The 14,471-nt window shown below is 43.0% G+C and overlaps 1 protein-coding gene across 1 annotated transcript in view; it reads right to left on the minus strand.

Moving 5' to 3' along the window:
- Positions 1-14,471, minus strand: part of Dgk (diacyl glycerol kinase 1) — a 65,468-nt gene that overhangs the window by 21,291 nt on the left and 29,706 nt on the right. Inside the window, exons 2-3 of the mRNA XM_089597358.1 lie at positions 12,368-12,510; positions 10,267-10,349 (exon numbers count right to left, since the gene is read on the minus strand). Of these exons, the coding sequence (XP_089453484.1) occupies positions 10,267-10,349; positions 12,368-12,431 (147 nt within the window). The 5' untranslated portion in view covers positions 12,432-12,510. The remainder of the gene's footprint in view (positions 1-10,266; positions 10,350-12,367; positions 12,511-14,471) is intronic.

Here is a 14,471-nt window from a genome sequence, read left to right on the forward strand (position 1 = left end):
GTCGTTTTTATTTCGCCGCGAGGATATGGGGGTGTCGCTTCGCGCGTGCAATCAAGCGATTGACCTTCGCCTCCCCCCAAACTGGTGAGTCTAGTGACCCTGGGTCTTTTTGTTCTGGTGCGAGTACGTTCCTTCGTTCGGACTTGGGAAAGTGAAAGAAAAAAAACAAAAAAAAAAAAAAAACTTGTTTCACTTTGCTGGAGTTTCATTTCAGCGAGGTCGATTCGATCCGAATTTTTCATTTTTTCCCATTAACTTTCCAAATTGTTGACGCGTTTGCTCTCGAGAGAGCTTCGATAACACCTATATATACGATTGCAAAGCAAAAAGCTATCGAACGCGCGATTCTTATTCGTTTACCGGAGAAACTTTCGCACCGAGCGCGTCTGACTGAACAGGTCTATTACTACTTGCTACAAGGAAACTCGAAGCGCGCCTTATATATGTATTATATACTCAATAAAGGGAGGGATTTTTCTTTCGTTTAACTTTTTTCCTGTACCTTGTTCCAACCTTGTACTTCCTTGTAACTGAGAAATGGAGCGCGTGTCGGTGAGAAAAGGAAAACATAGTTTTAAGAGAAATCAGGGCATAACACGACCGTATAAAATATGTATACCTGCTGCGCGAGTTTTTGAAAACGGGTTTTCGTGGAAGTAAGCTTTCGTTCGGTACGAAAGTTATTGGGCAAATTTTCAATGAACAAACGAGGGTTGGGTTTACGTACACGTCATGCCTTTGGAATTTTCATATTGCCTCTCCAGTTGCGAGGAAAGAGGATCTCGAGTCTGTCTGAATTTGACGTGCGCGCGCGCTCCTTCTTTAATACATTAAAGTTACTTCGGGCGTACTCGGGTTTGTAGCACATTGCCGTACTCTAGCGAGTCTCATCGTTGATGGCATTAAACAATAATTGTTACGAATCCCCGAATAATTAGTTTGCAAATTTGCAAGCGTAGTTTGAGTATTCGGCTATGCTTGTGAATCGCTCGTTTGTCAGAGTAGCGCTTTTATATTAAGCAACACAAAAGCACGTTCCGGTGGTGATACACGTACGAGTCACGCAAGTGTTTTTTTTTTTTTTTTTTTTTTTTTTTTTCAAAGCAATCTCGTAGCCGTAAAACACAACGAAATCGAGTCTGACAATACCCTGACTCGTTCTACTTCCAGGTCAGCACGTGCATATACAGCGTCCGTCGTTGTCGCTCGAGAGATGAAATTTATGAAATTCAAAGTACGCGGCAATTCAATTGAAAGAAATATGAGATCCCCTCGGCGAAACTTTTAATTTAAACTGATCGAGACCACTCGTGGCGTCAGAGGCAGGGGTGATAAATTCATCGAAAAGGAACGAGAGGACGAATACGTTTATGTATATATACGCGAGGGCACACACAGGCGTCCGAGAGTAAGAAGATAAGGCGCTCGTGAATGAACGGCCTTACGCTCGTGGATCGCAGTGAGAATATAGAGCAGCGCTGTATATCTGGTGAGAGATTAGGCTGCCACTTCTCCTCTGGCCAAGGAAGTGGGGCTCGGCTCTTGCGCATTATAATAAATATTTTCTCCTGCTGCCCAACCACGACGCCTCTGAAACTACAGCTGCTCAATTTCACCTTTTTTTTTGTCTTGTCCTACGCAAAAAAGATCAATTTAAGCTATCGGCAGTCAAAAACTTGTGTCTGTCTTGTTATTGCTGTTTGAAATTAAAAAAAAAAGTCTCATAACCCTCATGTGTATTGGAATGATAACGACGCCAAAAGTATCGTGCGCTCCAAATGCTTCCGTCTATTGAATTTTTCCCGCAGTTCTTTCGCTTCTTTTGTTAGAGAAAATGTCTTTTAGGCCAAAAAACTTTTTTCATTGTTTCTACAAATCGGCCGTTGCTCGACAATTGTAAGTAGAATACTTTCTGCTTTACAACTGCGGATCAGTGGTTGTTGTAGCTTCTACGTATTGTACTTTATGGTGAAAGTTTCAAAAAAAAGGAAAAACATATTTTCTTTTCAAAAGAGAGTAAACTATTGTAAATTAATCAAGTGTAAAAGTACCAAATTTGTTTTCTACCTGTCATCGCCTTTATTTATAAAAACTTTTATTTGATTTATAAATAATTTTCTCTAAGTAAAACTACGACTAGTGAATAATGTTTAAGGGATTTCTGGTTGCAAAATGAGCAGGCACGCAGAAATAGGGAGATCAATAGAGCTGCGAACAAATTAATGTAAAAAAATATCCATGTAATAGATGACGTTTGTTATTCGGGTATGATTTTAATTTCAACAAATGTGCTGTGACGTGCACCGGCTTGCCCAGTACGTCCCAAAATCCAACTGGATCAGCTTCCTCCGGTAACACGTTCACGTATTTACTAACAAACCTCATCAAAATCTCGGGCGATCTAGTTTTGCAGGTGAATGCAAATCCAGGGAACAAACGCGATTCGGGGCGAAACGTGCGAATAAATAACAATACGGCCATGTACGCGCCCGCACTTTCACAAATAACAGCGAATCCCGTGGATACTCCGGCGAGCTTCAAATGTAAATCTCGTTAATCCCTTTCAGCCGTGTGGGCGTCGTAGTATCCGCGCGATGTACGGCATTGGCCCCCATAAGATTTTCTTATTCCTTTTTTTCTCGGAGTGTATGTTCTCCCCGGCTATTGAGCTAAGGCGAGAAATTACGAGGGCAGATATGGCCCGGTGACGTCACTCTCTCTTTCTTTTTTTGTTTTCACGATTATTCTTTGTTTTTTTTCCCTCCCCCACCGAGTCTTCTTGATCCTCGTGGGCACTTTTCCTTTTTTTTTTTCCAACCCCTTGGCAAAACAAGCCAATGTGTATTTTCTGAAACTGACGTTTCGATGAACGCGCGGGCTTACAATACATATACTGTATATTTCAGTTTGACGCAAAAACCTGAGGCAATAGAGCATTTTTCAAGCATTTTATCTGTAGAAACAATTAAACAGTGGCTTACCTTTCAAGCCACTCAAATCACGTTACTGGAATAATCCACTGTTTTTCTCTCTGCTATTAATACATATACAATTAAAATGAGGTATAAGTGTGAGTGGTTAAAATGTTTCGTTTTACATTTAAAGAAAAACACGAGAAAGCCTCCAGGTTATAGTCCCCTTTGACACTAGTACCGTCATTTTAGATATCCTAAACGTTTTTTTTTTTTTATCTTTCTCATTTGTCATGATAGTATGGCGTTGATAATTTTTTTGTTCCTAATGAGCGTACATTTATAAGCCTCAACAACAATTTTAAATATCAAAAACAAAAATATTACACCATAAAGTATCGTCTGTTTTGTAAATGGATTTTTTTTTAACGATTACAGGGGTAATTTTCTACTAATCAAAACAAGCGTATTTTGAACACAGTTTTTTTTTTATAAAACCAATACGATAGCTTGATAAGTCAAAAAATACTTTCCGTCACTATCGGTGGTAAGCAATTAAGCTATCAGTAATACTCATAGGTGATAAACTATATGATAAGGTATCTACGTAGAGGCGTTTTTCCCGACTTATTAGGAGTAGTATTGCCACCGCCACAGTCGAAACACATCGTCACCATTTTTGGGCTCTACTCCTGAAAGATCATAAATCCAGCAAACTCATTTGAAGTCGGGGCCAGGTTCGAAGACTACAGGTATCCCAGGGAGGCAAAAAGTTTTTCCACGTAATTGGGAGACGAAAGAACCATCTAGCTCCAAACTCAAGGTAGGTATACTGCATTTATTTTCTTTTCCATTTTTTTTTTTTTTTTTTTCAATTTTCAAAGTGTAGAGGTTTTATTGTTTGGGTGCAACATTGATCCAGTGTTCATTTTAAAATGCTTTTTGTAGTCTTTGTAATCGAAGATACAGATTCTTGCTTTGATTAAAACTATTGTGCAATAATCTTTACTTGTGCACTGCGTATTACGACGATACCATTAGGCATCCCAAATCAATGATGGACGTATTTTTTCAAAATGATTGAGTTAGCGCGTATTGCGTGGAATAATATTATTTCGTAGAGGAATCTTTGAAACTATGTATAAACAAAAAACGATGCTGCAATATGGTAAAAATACCTATGTTTTTACTTATCTCATAATTGGTGTGCTCAAGTCAGCCATCATCATTTCAGGGTACACATATAATTTACTTTATTTCGATCGTACAGTTTATTCATTTCACAACGTCAAAACTACGCTCGTGGTGAAAGCAAATCAAAATAAATTTTTGTTTTCTAAAATCGTTTCAGTCGGCGAAAACGAAGAATGGAATGTCTTATTAGTAGTAAATTTTAATAGCATTGAAATGTTTCTCAATACAGAACAAAGTTATAAAAGACTTTTGTCGTTATCAGTCTCGATTGCTAATAGTTTTATAAAAATTCTACGTATCAGAGTTTTCGTTTTTTCAGTTGAAATTTAATTTGTTATGTTACAATTGTACCTATGTGTTTACAGGATACAAAAAAAAATTTAATTTCATTCGTGAAAGGGTTAAAATCGGTTTAGCTGTTTGTAAGTTGCAAACGAAAATTGTATATCATGCACCAAGTGCATTAGAACCGCAATATTTACACTCGCACGCACAAAAGAGCTGTAAGCTATTATTCGACGCGCATTGTGCAAAGATTGTATAGAATGGAAAGTGACATGTGTAATCACCCTTTGATTTCCGTGACCAAACAATTGATGTTACTTAATTTTTTGTCAATAGCTAGAATATTCTTGAACGACACAACTATAGCAACAAAAGCAGCGTCAGCTCGAGTACCTTGGAAAAACAACTGCAGCAGCATGAAAATCAGCAGCAGGAGTAAGGACAACAACGCCGATGCCTGCAAGAAAAACGACAATCCGGTTGGCGCGAAGCCCAATGAAACTAACGTCTGCGCAACGTGTCACCTGAACATGGAAAATCCATCAAATTATGTGGAACAACCAATATGTAGCGCGTGTACGAGCAAATCGCTGGAGAACTTTTTGAAGTTTTACGCCTTGATTAGTCACAAGTTTAAATGTTGAAGCGAAAAATACATTGATTGGCAAAACTTTGGCAAACCAGTGGGAAACGGACGAAATGATTGTTGTTTTTGACGCGAAATTCTCCTCCATCCTCTCAGGCATTTCCACTTTCATCCGCTGAACTTTTAATTGACGTATCCATAAAGATTCAGATCGAGCACCGATCCTTTTTGTGAATTCAGCTCACGTTTGCCTGGACTTTTCCACCATAAGAGAAGGAAATTGCTGACGAAGGCGACTACAATAGCGAGTATACATGTATATATTCACCTTTACGTATAAATATACCTACTCCTCGTGTGTGAGGTTGGAAACGAGGACGGCATCGAAAGCCCGCGACCTCCCGTCTGTCCGTGCACGGCTGTTTCTACTACTTCCCCTGGACTCCGTCATTTTAATAACAGTTTTCATGTGTATATGTATACTTTCGATTCGATATAGTCGCAAGTAAATCGACTCCCGTCCATAAACGGGGAAACAGATGCGCAGGAAATAGGTATATCCTCCTTTTATGCGCGGTGCTCTCGAGGAGGATATAAACTGTCTCGTCTCTCCCGTTCGGTATACATATATATATATTACCCTCGTATGAGCGTATATTGCGCGGCAGATCCGTTTGATCGGGTAAAAAGCGTCGCCTATCCTTTCTCCCATTCAAACCCTCAGTCTATACTTGATGCGAGAAAGAGAGCGGGAGACTTTGTACATATAATACCCGTATCTGTGGTCAAAGGAGCATAGTACAATGCCGTCCCTGCATCTTGGAGCCGGCCAAATGAATTTATGTGCACAGTTGCATGGCCCGGGGCTCGCTTTGATGTTGCCATTCGATATTCCGTCTATAGCCCCGTCTCTGTATACGCTATGCTATTTTCCCTGGATAAGGGTCCACATCTTCCTCCTCCTTCGTTGAGCAACGCCATATTGCTGTAACGAGGTATCATTTAGTTGTAACAAAATATATATGTACTTTTTCATTTTACTGGACAAACTCATGCATAAATGTACATAATTAGGCTTGTACGATACCTACTTCGAGACGACACGACACAGACGACCTACCAAAGTCTCGAAAAAATCCCGAGACCTTCGAGAGTCTCAAAAGTCTCCAAGAAAATTTTCGAGACCCTCGAGACTTTTTTTTGACATTTCCGGAGTTGTTGAGGTGTTAAAAAGATCTACACTTTATTCGTGCGTACGTATGCTGAATGAGTAAAAGCTCTTACGACGCAGATGGGGGGTTGAAAAGACTACACGTGTATTTTTTCGAGACTTGGAGACGAGACTTTTGATAAAATTTCAAGACCGAGACTCGGAGAAATTTCGAGACATCTCGTTGAATTTTTCGGGAACACTCACATGCCTAATATACCTATATCGGCAGGGGGGTGGGGAAAGAGGCGAATGGAGCAGATATTGTGAATCGTCTCGACTGACGAGCGGCAACGTCCATACACACACGCGCGCGCGCGCGATAATGCACGGACGGCGCGATACGTGAGCTGGATTTCCCAAACGGCAAGCCTTCACCCCTCTCTGGCACGTATATATATATATCCTACGCACGTTCGAGTGGGCAAACAATGTGTGTGTACTGTAGCTGTTCTTTTATTTTCTTTGTCTCTTTGCTTCCACTCCCGAATCTGTTGAGCTCGTGGATGGACCACGAGTGAAAGGAGGAGGGGAAAAGGCATCCGTGGGGACTCGGGGGGACCACGACTCGATCATCCCGGTTATAATAAGCACGACTGGACAAACTCCCTGCCACGCTCGGCTGATGCATGGGAAAAATTGGTTTTCATGTATATATTTTTTCCTCCCACTCCCTCCTATATAATAAATAGAAAAACTCCCCCTGCTTGGACCGAAAAAAGAAAAAAGATCCCTCGGTCATTCCCAGTTCAATCAAGCAGGTTTGATCGAACTCCTCCTCCCGTCCCGCGATCCCTCCGTACGTTGGCAGCATTCCAGGAGAGACGAGGGGTTGTGATTGTGGCACTAGCCTAATTACGTGTCTGCTCGTTAGCCCTCGTCAGGACGAAGCTCCCTTTCTCGCGTTGGCTGCACCGCAGGTGTCTTTCTTTTCGAGCTATGCCCATTCGCGAGTTTGAATTCGCAGATCTGCATGACCCATCCTACCCCTATTCCCCGTATGCTGTTGTATACAGTGGAGCGCACGATTTATCGACAAGATTTTTCTCCAAGATCTCCGGTGCGTTCGTTCACGGGGAGAAACGAGCCTTTGCCAGCACGAGTGTATGGCATTTTGCATCCGTTGGACGGATAAAGGCGAACGGGGCTCTGACGGGGGATCGCGACGAACTATGGCCTTTTAGTTCCTTTCTTTCGCTCGAATCCGCTTTTCCTCGTTCCTCGGCTTTCTTTTTTTACTCCGCGCGCGTGCGTTTGTCACAACAGAATAGAAAATCCCCGCCTATCGGGCGCGAAAAGCGTATCGGCTTTCCAAGCGTTGAACACGCACAGAGTCTCTCTCTATCTCGTTCGAGTGCTTTAATCGCCCATTCGATTTTACCGGTGACGGGGCTATGCAGTTGATTAAAACGAGTTTCACGCTCGATCAAAAACGAAGCTTTTTTTTTTGCTCTCCAACCGATTAGTGCAAAAAGGTAGTACAGGCTTGCACAGTGTTTTTTCGAGTCGCGAAAGAAATTTTGAAAAAAAAAAAGTAAGGAGTAACGAAACAAAACTCGGAAGCTCTCGAGTCACACGGGGTGAGAACGTCTGGTTTATATTGTTACCGATTTGGAGGTTGACGCCACCTGCTGTATACATATATAGGCGACACCGAGGACGTTATCGTGCAGCCGTAAAGTACCCGGACGGGAATTTAACTCAACTATCGCGTGACGTTGACACGGTTTCTCCTATTTTTTTCTCTCTCTCTTTATGATGCATGGCTCAGTTTTTTTTTGTGGCGGGTTCAATTTGCCGGTTTTACGTGCATTTCGTCGCGTTTATCCGTGAAATGTTCGTACAAAGTGAGGGGCAATAATGTTTACTTCGCACCGGCGACCGAGTTATCGACGTGTCCATTTTGTTCGGGCATATACCTATCTAAAACAGAGCATCGTTGCGAACAAGAGAAAAAGCCGGCAGTATGACACAAAAAATGTACTCCGAGAGGCTTCCCCCGAAAAATATTTATCCTCGCAGGCACGCCTTTCCGCCACAGCTCTCTCCTCAGCCTCTGCCGCGGTTCATCCTCTCCCCCCCCCCGTGACGTGAAAATGTCCACTGACCTACTTCCTGTTTCTCTAGCTGTACCCACTCGTTCGTGCCGCCAGAGCTTGCAAGTACGTGGAGCTTTTCCCCAAGGAAATGGGATAGACGATGCACACAACTTAGCTCCCGCCGAGTATTGTGATTCCTATCCATGTATGGGTTTGTGCAATACCACTTTTTCCGAGTCAGCTATTTTTTGTTTCACTCCAACTTGTCAAGAGTGTTTTCATTAAAAAAAAAAAAAAAAAGAGCACACCTGCACAAATCTCGCCCGTCTCAAGTGGAAAGCGTTTAAAATATTAATCACCAAATCCTCGCTCCCTCAACCCCCGAAACGGATAATTAGAGGCCGCATAAACGATTCAGCGGCTCCTAACTTTAACAATTCAAGCGTTGTTTGATACCCCTTACGGAGCGTCAGCTTTTTTTTTTTTTTCTTTTCATCCTTTATCGCACGCGTTTGGCGTCGCGAAAATATATATACTAACGACCTCTCGCGTTACATTAGAGACAGAGCGAGGGGGGAGCGCGTTTTCTTCCGATGAAAGAGAGGCGCCGTAAATTCTTAACGCTCGAGCGGCATATTTCCCTCGGCCGAGTTCCTTGAGCGCGCGGCGACGAGCGAAGAGAGGGAGAGACGGTAATACATTATCATGGTAATAAACTGGTGCTGCTGCGAGAAACTGGAGGATCTCGCGATATACACACAGGGGGGGGGGGACTACAGGATTTTTCTGTTCTGGGATAGTTACTATTTGTCAACGAATCGAAGCATCAGTTGCGTGTGACATATATATATACACGTGTGTATACGCGGTGGGAGCGGAGATGCATTAGGGCGACCGAGGCGTGAACGCGAGGTGACGTCAGGCCCGTTGAATTGCCTCCAGGTAAAACGAAGGGAGAAAAAAAAAATCGCACCCCGCGTTGTAGCACAGAAATAAGCTGCGTTGACGTCAGAGCAAACGTTGCCTTTTTTTTTCTCCGTAGCTGCGTGAATTTTTTTCAAATTCATCCAGCACGTCGGGGAGCACTCTTCTTTGCGAGCACACCCTTCTCTCGAGAGAGCGAGCACCTGTACGTAGGGGGCTCTCAATATACTGTACGGCACATCCGAGTAAATTTATCAAAAAACGATCGAGCAGTGAGCTTGAGAGTGTTTAGAGTTCCCGCGTAGGCACGGGAGGAGATAATGGAAAATTCTCGGCAAGATTGATTGGGCCGATTAATCTCCAGGTTGCCCGAAGGATTTTCCGAGAAAACGCTCGGGATCGATGAAAAAATAGGGAAACAAATAAACTGACAGACACGAGGTAAGTAAAAGTGGAGCGTGGCAAGAGACAGAGGATGGGCAAATTAATATTCAGTGGGACGCTTCTTCTAGCATCTTTTTTGTTGTTCGGTAAGTGTAGCGCGTGCTCGGGGTTACGTGGGGGTGTAGATGTACACATAGCCAAGGGTCGACGAGACAGTGAGGAACTTTCGAGCGGCTAACGAGACGAGTCGCTCCTTGGCTTTCTTGCATCTTTATATATACGTATGGATTAATTATCTCGTTACTATACTCCCCGCGTTTTTTGCTTTTCTCTTGTATGCAAGTCTCTGTTGCTTAAAACAAAAAAAAAAAAAAAAAAACGAGCTTGTTTCCCGCGTTTAATTAGACGCTGTAAAAAGTTGGACTGGTGTAACGCTAGACAGGTGTTGTTATTAGTACACTCTATCTCCAGGAGGGGTCGACGAGGACCCGCTTTTTATGTCACAAGTTACCGGTCACACCGAGTTTCAAGGGTACAACTTTCTCGGTCTCGCGTCCCGTGTACGATACTTCACGGTATGAATAAATCATTCGCTCCCAGTGGTAGGACCGCTTGGATCTTGCACGCGGTGAAAGTGAAACTTTATCGATGCCTGGTTTTTCCGCCGAGTAGACACCCCCATTGCCAAGGAGGTGAGATTTGTCTGTTGGGCTTCGTGTAGTGAATACTCACCCCATCTGGATGATACTTGGCCGCTTGGTCTCCCGGTGCCGAGCAAAACTCCTCCAGCACGTCCTGCAGCTTCTTCGATGAATCTGTGACATTTCAAACGGACCATTTTATAGTTTTTTTTTTTCCAAGAGATAAGTATTAATGTACAATTACTGTGTACTGTTTCTTTTTTCCAAACAATTCGATGTTTCATGCAATTGAAGTGTGACGTTAAAATTTATCTTTCACCAATGTCGTACAGAAATATCAATGCAGGTGTTCGGACATATAATAGAAAAAATGTCATTTGTTTATTTATTTATTGCCAATTGACTGTTTCTTTAACTACTCGACTCGTTTCATAAGAGTAACAATTTTAGTCGCACTTTTTCTAAACAAAAGTCGGGCTTCGAAGTTTACAAGAGACCGGGGTCACGGTAAATAAAAGCTGCAAACAGGACGAAGGCAAAAGCTCCGTACAGTCTCGGAAAAACGAGTTTTACAAAGACAAAGAGAGAAAAAGTAAAAACTTGCCGTCTGTGGCGGTGTAATTTCTACCGCTCGCGCGCTCCTCTAATTTTCCCGCAATTTTCCGCTCGCGGAGCTACTCGTCCTCATCCACACTCGAGTCGAGCGGAGGGGAAAAAATTCGAGCGACAACGGGGGACTCGCGCCCTTCGGAGAAACGAGGAGAGTCTTATTGGATTTTCGGGAACGTGTATTAAACCCTCTGTGCCGTTCGGTTTTATAGGTCACGCGAAAGCCCTCCCCCGGGGCACGGGGGGGAAGGGTGCGTTCACGCGATTGATACCGGTTATGAAAACTAGGGTCTATCGTCGCCTAAACGGGCGTGCAGATTTGAAAACTCAAGATTTTTCAATATCAGTAGTAATACGCGATTTTCGTCAGACGACCTTGACTTTTTTCCCTCTGACGTGCATACGTATTTGTGCATACAACATATCAATTCACGTCAATTGATAATGCACCGATAAACGTGGCATCGACCCGAAACAATGGAGTGGCTAGCCATAAGTTTCTCAATGTATCCAGAAACGGGCAACGAGCTTTTTTCGCAATCTTCGCCCACTTTCGTTTTCCGCGCCAAAACTTGGCAGTTTCCAGCCAGATCGACAAAAAGGCACCCCTCGAGATTCTCCTTCGCCCAACAATCTAAAATTAAATTTCTCCGCCGCCCCGGGGTTGTATTTGTTCTTCAATCAAAAAGCTCGAATCTCCTTTCATCCCGATAATTGCAAAGTAGAAATGTTTTCTTGGGCAAAAAAGAATCCCTCCACTCGGGAGTACCTCTTCGGGCGCGAATTACAAGCTCCCAGCGCTGCACCAAAGAGCCGCACTCGGGAAGGTGAGAGCGAAACAAATCCACTCGAGCTTTGACGCGGATCGTATACAGTAGAGAGAGAGAGAGAGAGAGAGGAAGTGCATAAGCGCGACGCGCCTTTCGAAGCCAACTTGGCAGGGACTGAATTGCGTGCAAGTTCGAGAGAGCTCACCGACCAAGTTTCCCCCATGGCGCCGATAATCGAGCCGATACCCCGCACCTGCGATCCTACATCCCTTCGTTAACCCCACACAAGTGGGATATATAGCGACGCGGAGATCGAATGAGGACCCTCGATTCGCTTGGGACTGTGTTTTTCACCGGCTTTAATTTTATTTACGAGTATGGAAAAGTAGAAGACGAGTCACATCTAGATGAATAAATGAATTATTCAAGCATTCGAGTGGATTGTACAATCATTTGTGCGATAAAGTTGTCTTGAAGTAAGAAAAGTTCAACGAGATTAATTCGAGCACGGCGTACATATACCCACTGCATAAAGTAACTACTTGTAACTCGAAACTCAATGATAAAATTAAAATACTTGAATTACTGCTGCAGAGTGGGCACTTGTAAGTTGGGGTTGGGCGTAAATATTCATGAGAGCGCCTCGAGAGTTTGCTCAAATTTATCGGAATGATATACATTTTAATACCATTATCGAGTCGAGTGAGCTGTACGAGGTCTTGAATAATGAATTCGTCATGGCTAATGTTATTCGTCAGGTATGTAGTTGTGTACACTTTGGGCGTAATGAGCAAGAAGTAGCTCTATACTCACATGTTGCCAAATTCTGAAGCTGCTGGAACTCTGCCGGCGAGAGCTTTTCCCAGTGCAGGGTCATCCTTGCTTCCCTCGTTGCGACGGTTCCTCTGTCTCGGGAGATTTAACGGCTAGCCATTGGAGGCCGAGCTTTTCGTCACCTGTGGAAAAACAAAAAAGGACCAATAACGATACATCAACACTGATTTTTGATGTGAAACTGGTTTTTTTTTTGTGTATAGGTGTTTCACGCTTTGTCGGGTGAACCTAAGGGGGAAAAAAACAGAGCACAACCTTCCACTCCAGTTGGGCGAGAGAAATTTATTGTTTCCAGCAAAGGGCGCAACCTGTCGATGCCAGGGCCGATAAAATTCATCCTTCGATTTCGGCTGTCCGCTGTAAGGAATTTTCGGGGGCAGATGCGCGAAAAATGGAAATCCCTCGGAGCCGGGATTTGCGTTGCATCGAGCGAAAAATGCCTGGTTCATAAATTCGACATTGCCTCCGCTCGCTTATCCAGTTACGAAATGCTATTTCGTTTTTTTTTGTTTTTTTTCGCGCTTTAATGACGTTGCCGGATGCTTTTTGCATGAATTCTTCTTCCCATATACGATTTGTTGCAGGTATTGTTGCAGAAAATGTATTCTTCTAAAGTGAAATGACCCGTTTATATACAGAATTATATCATTTGGTAAAACATGGACGCATTTAGAAGTACCGTAATTGAGTACACCTTTGTACATACAAGTAGTTTAGTATAAATACTTTGACGAAAGTTTGAAAAGTGTTTGAAATATACAATCATTCTATGGATTTTTAAACAACTTTAGAGAAAACTTTATCGAATAATTTACATTTTTTTTTACTGGCATTATTTTTATTTTTTTATTTTCGTCACTACTCACAATACAGTACTTGTTTTTTAAAAGATTTTTAAAATACTTTGACCATTTTTTTCTGAATTGTTTTTTTTTTTTTTTTAGATTGTAGCGCATTGTCTTTTTTTTTTCCAAACACTGTGACATAAGTAGTTGGAAAATAAAAAAAAATTCTTTAGCAAAAAAAATGTATTTTAAAATGTAGTAATAAGCTCGAACGCAGTTGGAGCAAAAAAAATACACTCAGCCAACACCTGCCCGATACTCGTAATACCAGATACTGCAAAAACTAATCAGCTCACTGGAACAGCGTACCTCGAAAAACACGGAAGCTCTTTCCCCTTTTAAAACCGCTCACGGACGTAAAAGCTTCATCCGCCTGTTCTGTCGCGCGTCGCGTTTTTATTAGCCTCGCTACCGCACACCTCCTCCTTCGTCTTCCTCACGGGCGGCATTTACTGCCGCGAATAAATAAACCGATCGATACGCACATAAGCAGCACCGGCTGCGCCAGCTATAATTAGCCGTTTATTGGCTCCAGCCCCGGGAGCTTGCGAACTCGCAAACTTCAATAACCAGGGATATTCTATTCTCGAGAAACTTTTTATTTATTTTGTTTTCCCCTCCATGTTCGAGCTTTAAAGTTGCTTCGTCATTTTTCTTTCTCATCGATTGGAGCAATGCTCGATCGTAGGACTAATTGCACACTGTTCGCATATACCGTACCAGCTTTTGAGGTGGCGAAAAAAAAAAGGGATGAACGAACGAAGGGTAGAGCTTGCAACGAATGATCAAACGCCTATTCGTAAGGTTTAGATGGACAATGGCGATAAACAACCAAATGACCGTACGAGCGGACGTGACGAAGGTATAAACCGAAACGAGGCAGCTGGAAAACACGTGACTTAGAGAAGAAAGTCCACGTAGAGTCAGGAAGAAAGAAAGAGGTGTCCCCCGGGGCGCGAGCTTTTTTCCCCCCTGTACTCGCAAAAATACGTAGGGATACGTGCAGAGGAGCGCTTATTTACCGCTCGGCGCGCCTCGAGCGTCATCCCCGCTCGTTCGTAGCTGTGTTTTTCTCCCTCGCGTTCGATTGTTTGCTTTAGAACCTCCAACCGTGACGCTATCTTTCACGTTAGCTCGACGCCTGCATGTGTGTGTGCGTGTGACCATGGAAAACGAGTTTTTTCCTCGCAACTCCGTGTAATTGAGGAGGGAGCTACTCATTCGTACACTGGAAGGAC

This window comes from Copidosoma floridanum, unplaced genomic scaffold, assembly GCF_036245765.1.
Source record: "Copidosoma floridanum isolate Cflo_tuat_1 unplaced genomic scaffold, Cflo_Japanese_pri ptg000032l, whole genome shotgun sequence".
Classification (NCBI taxonomy): domain Eukaryota; kingdom Metazoa; phylum Arthropoda; class Insecta; order Hymenoptera; family Encyrtidae; genus Copidosoma; species Copidosoma floridanum.